General features: G+C 36.7%; 1 protein-coding gene across 1 annotated transcript; it reads right to left on the reverse strand.

Annotated features, from left to right (window-relative positions):
* Positions 1–6,661: 6,661 nt before the first annotated feature.
* Positions 6,662–9,412, reverse strand: LOC130591514 (uncharacterized). Its single transcript, XM_057394839.1, has 2 exons — positions 9,098–9,412; positions 6,662–7,071 (listed from the first exon to the last, which is right to left on the reverse strand). The coding sequence occupies exon 2, from the start codon at positions 7,059–7,061 to the stop codon at positions 6,669–6,671; it is 393 nt and encodes a 130-aa protein (XP_057250822.1). The 5' UTR covers positions 7,062–7,071; positions 9,098–9,412; the 3' UTR covers positions 6,662–6,668.
* Between the last annotated feature and the right edge of the window lie 539 nt (positions 9,413–9,951).

Consider the following 9,951-nt stretch of genomic DNA (forward strand, 5'->3'; position numbering starts at 1 on the left):
CAGTAAATCATATATATGAACTACAAGGTCCTATACATGATACTACAAATTAAAAACATCCCTAGAGCATGTTTCTAACCATTTAGCACGTAGACTATGTACGTACCTCGTATAAACGTAACGGTAGGCCACTTTTAAGCACTAAAAGTCCCCTACAGTGAATTCTCCGCCTAAAACAACCAAGAAATCGAGTAAATACTTGTACTAAAAAAAATACAGCAACTTTAAAACGTCCCAAACCCTTCTAAACTTCTTTAAAAATCGTTTTTATAATTTAAACTCTCATTATTTTTAATCCCTAGTATAGATAAACTATTCTAGTGATTAAAAACCATTAAAAACCTTAAAATATTAACTTTCTGAATTTCCAGCAACTATAAAATTTTCTAAACCTTCTGAAAATATTTTAAATGAATATAAAAATCGTATTCCAATCAAAATTCATATTCATACTTAAATATACGATTTCTAGTGATTTAAAACCCTAAAAATCACATCTTTCATGATTAAAACTAAAAATAATAAATCTGAAATTTTTCTTTTATACATATGATCCGAAAAATATATATTTCATAATAAAAATAATAACTCAAATCGAATCATGCAAATAATAATAAAATAACAATAAAAATTAGAACTTTAATGGAATCTTAAAGGAGAAGTAAAGAAAAACAACCAAAATAAGAGGAGGAAAGGGGCGCCGGACTGGAGACAGCAGCAAGGACCGGCGGCAGCAATTTTCGGCTTCAAGAAAAGTTTGTGACGTTTCTTGTTCAACAAGAAACGTTACTTAGCGAAGAAGAAACGATTTTTGAGAGAAAAGATGGAAGTCACGCTCAAGAGGAAGAAGAGAGAGAAAATGTCGAGTGAGGGGAGAGGAAGCTCGAAGTCACGTGCAAGTGAGGAGAGAGAAAATAAGTGTAGGGCAAAATATTTGGGTTTTAGGATATTTAAATAGGCTAATCCTATTGGGCTTAGGAAAAAGGAATTCAATAATTAAAACAATAGGCTAATCCTATTGGGCTTAGGAAAAGGAATTCAATAATTAAAACTTTGATGACTAACAAGATGGGCTTGTTAGGACTTTAGTCATCAAATTATCCTTTCCCTTTTTATTTCTTTTGGGCTTTCGATTCCATTAAGTTTCTTTTCAAATATACTTTTAATAATTAAATCTTATTTAAAACACGCTTAATTAAAATATTACAAACTTTATTAAGCTTAGAAAAATATTTTTAGTTGACTTTTAAAATAGTCAACCCTTTTTAAAAGTCAAATCATTTTCCAAACTCATTTGGATTTAATATAATTACATAAATAACTTAATATATTTATGAAAATCCTTTAAAAATGTGGGGGATTACAGTCTACCCCCTTAAAAGAAGTTTCGTCCCGAAACTTAACACAAAAACCCTCGTACTTTCAAAAGTTTAAACCAAACATTTCGAAACTTTTTGGGGAAAAGGTAGTGCCTCTCGTGCACTTTCCCATTTTTAAACACTTGTGTCACTTATGAACACTTTTCTTATGCGGAGACTCTACTTCTTTTGCACTAACATGTGCAAATTGCCCAACATAGGCATACATATACATGAAAATTCATAAAAATAGACAAAAAGCGCGAAATTTATCGCATTCTACCCCCCTTAAAGAAAACGAGTTACGCCCTCGTAACTCACCTCAAGGAATAGGTCTGGATACTTTTTCTTCATATCCTCTTCGGCTTCCCACGTTGCCTCTTCTGACTCGTGGTTAGACCAAAGAACTTTGACAATATGCACATCCTTGTTACGCGTACTACGCACTTTCCTGTCGAGAATCTTGACAGGTCTTTCCTCATAAGTGAGGCTACTATCTATCTGCACTCGTTCAGGCTCTAACACATGGCGCTCATCAGGGATATAGCGCTTCAATTGGGATATGTATACATCATGCATCTTTTCAAACTCCATTGGCAATGCCAATCTATAAGCTACTTTCCCAATGCGCTCCAAAATTTCATATGGGCCTACATATTTAGCACTCAGCTTGCCCTTTTTCCCAAATCGCATAACGCCTTTGGTGGGTGATACTTTCAGGAATACTTTATCACCTACAGCGAACTCATCTTCGCGCCGCTTTAAGTCTGCGTAACTCTTCTGCCTATCTTGCGCAGCTTGAATTCTAGCCTGAATCAATCTAACGTTCTTGACGGTCTCCTCAATGAATTCTGTCCCCAAAACTACATTCTCACTATAGTCGTTCCAGCAAATGGGACTTCTACACTTCCGTCCATATAACGCCTCAAAAGGTGCCATCTTGATACTCGCATGGTAACTATTATTGTAAGAGAACTCAATAAATCTAATTGGTCCTCCCAACTTCCTTGAAAATCTATAGCACAAGCTCGCAACATATCTTCCATAGTTTGGTTAGTCCCTCAGTCTGACCATCGGTCGCAGGGTGAAAGGCGGTACTCATCTTTAATGTTGTCCCAAGGTTTGCTTGTACCTTCTTCCAAAACTTAGATAGAAATCTAGAGTCACGGTCTGAAATAATGTCCTTTGGGACTCCGTGCAATCTCACTACATGCTTGATATAGGTTGTAGCGAGTTGCTTCTTCTTCCATGTCTCCTTAATAGGTATGAAAATAGCGGACTTGGTCAGTCTATCCACTATAACCCAAATGGTATCATTTCCACTCCTCGACTTGGGTAAGGCAGTCACAAAGTCCATAGAAATCGAATCCCACTTCCATCCAGGAACCTCTAGTGGTTGGACTGTCCCCATGGGCCTCTTATGGTCTATCTTCACTTTCTGACAGGTTAGACACTTAGACACATACTCGGCTACCTCTCGTTTCATGTTCGGCCACCAATATATCACCTTAAGATCCTTATACAACTTGTCACCCCCAGGGTGCACAGAATACGGAGTATTATGCCCTCATCCATAAGACGTCTTTTTAGTCGTCACACTTCTGTGGTACACACCACCGTCCCTTAAACCTTAGACTCCCATCCTCATGAATCTTGAAGTCTATTTCCTTACCTTGCTTCATTTTCTCTTTTATCTTATCTAGATGCTCATCCCCAACTTGACCCTCAATGATCTCATCGAAAATTGACACTCCCAAAGAAAGATTACTGAGTCTAGCCTCACTTTCCCCAGGATTTAAAATTTCTAGGTTCAACCTTTGCATATCTCTACACAACTCCTCAGGAACTATCAAAGTACTCAGGCTATGACTCGATTTCCTACTCAAGGCGTCAGCCACCACATTGGCTTTCCCTTCATGATACTGGATGTCTAGATCGTAATCCTTAATCAACTCTAGCCATCTCCTTTGTCTCATATTCAAGTCTTTTTGGGTAAATATGTATTTCAAGCTCTTATGGTCTGTGAATATCTTGCAGGTTGCCCCATAAAGATAATGTCTCCAAATCTTCAATGCAAATACTATGGCAGCTAACTCTAGATCATGGGTAGGGTAATTAGCCTCATAGGGTTTCAGTTGACGCGATGCATAAGCTATTACCTTCCCATTTTGTTGCAACACACAACCCAAACCATTCTTCGAAGCATCACTATAGACTTCAAATCCCTCATTCCCATCAGGTAGGGTTAAGACAGGTGCAGTGGTTAAACGATCTTTCAAGATCTGGAAGGCTTCCTCACACTTCTCATTCCACTCAAACTTGGTCTCCTTTTTCATTAAATTCGTCATAGGTCTCGCTATCTTCGAGAAATCCCTCACAAATCTCCTATAATAGCCAGCTAAACCCAAGAAACTTCTAATGTCAGTCACACTCTTTGGAGTTGGCCACTCACTCACAGCTTGAATCTTAGCAGGATCTACAGATACTCCTTCCTTAGACACAAAATGACCCAAGAATGCTACTTTCTCCAAACGAAACTCACACTTAGAGAACTTGGCATATAATTGGTTCTTCCTCAAGGTTTCTAAGATAATCCTCAAATGTTCATCGTGTTCGGTTTCATTCCTCGAATAAATCAAAATGTCATCGATGAAAACCACTACGAACTTATCTAAAAACTCATGAAAGATTCTATTCATCAAATCCATAAATATAGCAGGAGCATTGGTTAACCCAAATGGCATTACAGTGAACTCGTAGTGACCATAACGCGTTCTAAAGGCAGTCTTAGGTACATCCTTATCAGCTACCCTCAACTGGTGATATCCTGAACGTAAGTCAATCTTCGAGAACACACTAGCTCCGTTAGTTGATCGAATAGGTCATCTATTCTAGGCAAAGGGTACTTGTTCTTGATGGTAACATTATTCAACTCCCTATAGTCTATACATAACTCATACTCCCATCCTTTTTCTTCACGAACAAAACAGGAGCTCCCCAAGGCGATGCACTAGGTCTGATATAACCCTTATCCAAAAGTTCTTGCAATTGTGTCTTTAACTCACTCATCTCAGGAGGTGCCATTCTATAAGGTGCCTTAGATATAGGTGCAGTTCCAGGAACTAAGTCTATGGTAAACTCGACAGCTCTTGCAGGCGGCAACCTGAAATTTCACTCGGAAATACGTCCATAAACTCATTCACTATTGGAACATCCTCAAGTTTTAACTCAGCTTCTTTACTCACATCTTGCACACTACAGAAAAACAGCTCACACCCCTTTCTCATCAACTTCTGCACTTGTAGAGCAGAGATCACTCCAAAGTTTTTAGGTTTCCCAAATCGTCTATATGAGGTAAATTTTCCCGAAGGGTTTCTCAACACTACTTTCTGGACTTCACAATCGATCCTGGCCTTGTAATGACTCAACCAGTTCATCCCAAGAATCACATCTAAATCCCCTAAGTTAAACTCGATCAAATCGGATGGAAAAACACTCCCTCCTATCTTCAAAGGTAAGTTCTTAAATAACTTAGTACACTTAACGACTTCCCCAGTAGGAATACTAACAGACAAGTCAATTGACTCATACTCCACCAATCCCAGACTCTTTAAAACAGAAGGCGAAATAAAAGAATAAGTAGCCCCCGAATCGAATAACGTTTTAACGAAAACTGAGTTGATAGAGAAATTACCAGTTACCACATCCGCAGATCTCTCTGCCTCGTTATGACTCATCACGAACACTTTTCCTGCAGGTTTGTTCTGGGAGAATTATCATTAGCAGCAGGCCTACTATGGTTCCCTTGGTTATTTTGACCTCCAGGCTTAGGACCCTGGTTCCCTATTTGATTAGACCCTGGTCTAGCCTGATTACCGTTTCCCTGAATTCTCAAACCTTTTCCGTGCTTAGTGTAGCACTCATACTCTCTGTGACCCTTCTTCTGGCAGTAATGACAGGTCACTGGCTCTCCTTTACAGTCTTTCCCAGGATGGTTTTTGTCACAGAACTTACAAATGTGAACCCTCTCAGGTCTACCCTGACTACGATTATCCTGGTTGTTCCTTCCTTGAAAGTTCCCATTCCCATTCCGGTTTTTCTTAAAGTTACCTTGGTTTCCTCCAGTACTAACCTCCTTTCTCTTCTCACCAACTATTCCAGCCTTCTTATCTCTTCTCGATTGCAACCCATAAATATGAGAAGCTCTCCCATACACTACATCTAAGGATGTAAAGGTCTCACCCCCTAATCCCAGCTGGATCTCATCAGTCAATCCCTGTTCGAACCTCTGAGCCTTAAGCTCTTCAGTAGCTACAACCTCAGGTGCAAACCTAGACAAGGCTATGAACTTACTATAGTATTCAGAAATGGTCATACTACCCATTCTAAGGTTGATGAACTCTTGGGCTTTCTGCTTCCTCATGAAGGCAGGGTAAAACTTTCCTCTCAGCACAATCACAAAGGCTTCCCAATTGAATCCCTCAGCAGCACTCAATCTAGCCCCATTTTCTCTCCACCACAAGTCAGCCTCATCTTTTAGGTATAAAACAGCTTGTCCTACTCTCATGTCAGCAGGGCAATTCACTACCTCAAACAACTTTTCAAATTCCCTAATCCAGTTTTCTAGGAAAGTAGGGTCAGCTTGTCCCTTAAAGTAAGGTGGTTTCACTTTGGACAGTCTTTCAAACATTTCTCCAGCAGTCTCTGGACGTTCAACCTTGTCCTGGTTCAGTTTCTCCGCCAAGAGGCGAATAGCGTCGGCTAGTTCAGTGTTGTTAGCCATTCTACTTCGGGACCTGAAAGTAATATAACTCTACTCAGGCTCCAGAAAACTAGTATAGACATCTAAGCAAGACAATACTTGATTTGATCACTAAAGATCGCATCACATACAATTTCACTAAGTTTCAACATGGAATGTTCACTAATATTCATACAGTTGTTCACGTAAGTAAATTCATAGTCACATGAATTTAGGCAAGAAAATTGAATCACATATGAATAATAAATAAAAAAAAATATTCCCCATTACGTGTCCAAAATAAATTTTTACTCCTTGAATAAACAAACTAAATTTATTCTTCCATAGAAGGGAAAAGGAAAAAAAATGTGAACTAAAATAACACACTAGTATATATATATATATTTCCTAAAATGCTAATCCTATAAAACACCTTTGTCTGTTGGCATATCCCAACCTTATTCTTTTAACTAAAACCTTATGTCCTCTTATATATATATATATATATATATATATATATATATATATATATATATATATATATATATAAATATCTATAAGTTTATAACCTATGGCACTACACTGCCATCCTTGTCCTTATCTTCCTTATATTGTTGAGGTACAAAGTCTTCATCACTAACTTCGTCCTCTTCGTCAGTCTCATAGTAGTCAACGAATTTCCTCTTGATCTTAGACTGCCTAGTAGGTATGGTGTCCAAATCTTCCTCAGGTTCAGATTCCACCCTCATACATGCATCATATATGTCTTCCCTGGTAGTTCCTCTAGCATGATCCATTTCTATGATGACTTCATCATCCCTAGCATAGTGTCTCCTCAAGATGCGACGCATTATCCAATGCAGTTCTTCATATTCTCTATGGTCAATGGGTGGATGATGGTCGTCGTCTTCATCGTCAGTCAGGACGATAGGGTTAAAGTAGTTTCCTAAATTTGCAGCCATAATAGTAGAGCTACATCACAATAACCCAAAAGGTTTAGCACTCTTCCTTAACGTATTCCCACCAAGAATCAAAGGATAAGAAAACAAAGGCATGTAAAATATAACACTTTAATAGGCAAAAAGGATATAACAATTAGCAGGAAAGAAAACATTCATGCATCGTTAGTAGGGAAGAAAATAATAATGCACTTATTTGCAGGGAAGAAAATTTATAATGATGCTGAACTAAATTTTCAATGCAGGCATATAATATTTTTTTCCTATATGCCCTTCCTATACTACCCATTCTCACAATGTTATGCTGTAAACCCTTAAAGGTATGAAAATAATGCAGGCACTTTTTATAATAACATTACTTTTGTGCCTAAATAAATTTTCTAAAAAAAAATTTCGAACTCAAGACATTCGAAAAAAAAATTTTACTCGACACAAATTTTTTTTTTTTTTTTTTTATTCGGCTCCTAAAAAAAATTTCCGAAAAACGAAAACGACAAAAAAAATTTCGAACTCCTCGACTTTCGGAAACGAATTTTCGAACACCTTTCCGAAAAAATTTCGGTTCTAAAAAAAATTTTGATCCTCAAAATATTTGTGTTCATCTTTCGAAATGAAACGTAGGAGCAATACTAAGGTTTCCTTCAAATAATCAATAAGCTAGGTAACTTAAGAAGCTAAAGTCACTTAATAAGCTAGTTAGTTAGGCGCCTATAAGTCTTAAACTAACCTAAAGCTCCCAGATACCACTTTGTAACACCCCGATAATTCTCTCTTTCTAGAAAATACTTTATAATATAAAACTTAGAGAATTACCCAGGCATTATCGCCCGTGTGATAACGTTTCGGCTTACTCAGAATTTTGCAGCGGAAAACTTACTAAAACAAAACCAACTTTATTAAACTTATGAAATAAGAGTCAAACAATGTTTGAACTGAAACACACCAACTAAAAGCTAAAGACTGAAAATATAAATCCTAGAAACAACTTAAATACTACTATCACAAAAGCCTCTCCATTCCAGATTCCCCAATGGTATGCATCTTCGAACCTGTAATGTCAATGCTTTCTTGACTCTGCTCCCCCGAAGGATCACCACAGGATCAATAGGCAAAGCCATGATCACAAACACAGACAAGCACGTAATCAGCAAAGCTGAGTACTACATATCAGACAACAATAATCCTAAACATGATACTACAACACAACTTGTAGAATAAATAATAATAACATAACAACTGCAGATGACTCTTACTGAACTAGACTCTAACTTTTATTTCTTCTTTAAATGGAATAGTTATTGGGACGAGTTGACTATACTGAAATAGGAAATACGGTCATGACTCCGTAAACCAGAATGACCTACGATATCGAGGAACCTTTGAACTAAAGAGGAATGGTGATCAATCCAACCTCGAAATACATATCACGGCGGACTATGTACCCAACCCTTAGTGTCCAACTCTAGACGTGCACCAGTCTAAAGTCTATAACCTATTCTCGTTTCACTTTACGTTGCATTCATTTTATACTTGTGTTGACACCAACCAAGCACATAATACTCACAACTACTAATCACATAACATCACAAAACTCCTTTTTAATCTTAGAATTAATAAGTGTTCACAACTTAGCATCCAAGACTCTTTTAACTTCTTTTATTCTTTACTAACTTGCCTGTTGAACCTAGCCAACAGTAAACTGTACCTTTATATAGGTATAACTCAAAATTACCAAATAAGATCCTCGGTTCTTATAAGATAAATATATAAACTCAAAGAATCCATGATTCCAATTTACTTACATTAATTCACTCACGAATTAATACCAAACTAAACTTAGTTGCTTGCATCAAACTTCCATACAAACAAGTCATACTTAAACATATTCTTAGTTTACATGTAGCATACAAGCAAATAACATGTAAAGCCATCTCAGTAAATCATATATATGAACTACAAGGTCCTATACATGATACTACAAATTAAAAACATCCCTAGAGCATGTTTCTAACCATTTAGCACGTAGACTATGTACGTACCTCGTATAAACGTAACGGTAGGCCACTTTTAAGCACTAAAAGTCCCCTACAGTGAATTCTCCGCCTAAAACAACCAAGAAATCGAGTAAATACTTGTACTAAAAAAAATACAGCAACTTTAAAACGTCCCAAACCCTTCTAAACTTCTTTAAAAATCGTTTTTATAATTTAAACTCTCATTATTTTTAATCCCTAGTATAGATAAACTATTCTAGTGATTAAAAACCATTAAAAACCTTAAAATATTAACTTTCTGAATTTCCAGCAACTATAAAATTTTCTAAACCTTCTGAAAATATTTTAAATGAATATAAAAATCGTATTCCAATCAAAATTCATATTCATACTTTAATATACGATTTCTAGTGATTTAAAACCCTAAAAATCACATCTTTCATGATTAAAACTAAAAATAATAAATCTGAAATTTTCTTTTATACATATGATCCGAAAAATACATATTTCATAATAAAAATAATAACTCAAATCGAAATCATGCAAATAATAATAAAATAACAATAAAAATTAGAACTTTAATGGAATCTTAAAGGAGAAGTAAAGAAAACAACCAAAATAAGAGGAGGAAAGGGGCGCCGGACTGGAGACAGCAGCAAGGACCGGCGGCAGCAGATTTTCGGCTTCAAGAAAAGGTTTGTGACGTTTCTTGTTCAACAAGAAACGTTACTTAGCGAAGAAGAAACGGTTTTTGAGAGAAAAGATGGAAATCACGCTCAAGAGGAAGAAGAGAGAGAAAATGTCGAGTGAGGGGAGAGGAGCTCGAATCACGTGCAAGTGAGGAGAGAGAAAATAAGTGTAGGGCAAAATATTTGGGTTTTAGGATATTTAAATAGGCT

The sequence above is a fragment of the Beta vulgaris genome, chromosome 5, assembly GCF_026745355.1.
Source record: "Beta vulgaris subsp. vulgaris cultivar EL10 chromosome 5, EL10.2, whole genome shotgun sequence".
Classification (NCBI taxonomy): domain Eukaryota; kingdom Viridiplantae; phylum Streptophyta; class Magnoliopsida; order Caryophyllales; family Amaranthaceae; genus Beta; species Beta vulgaris.

What these genes read in the sequence shown, in the direction of transcription:
- LOC130591514 (XM_057394839.1), bottom strand. Translation starts at nt 7,061, where the DNA reads ATGGCTGCAAATTTAGGAAACTACTTTAACCCTATCGTCCTGACTGAC.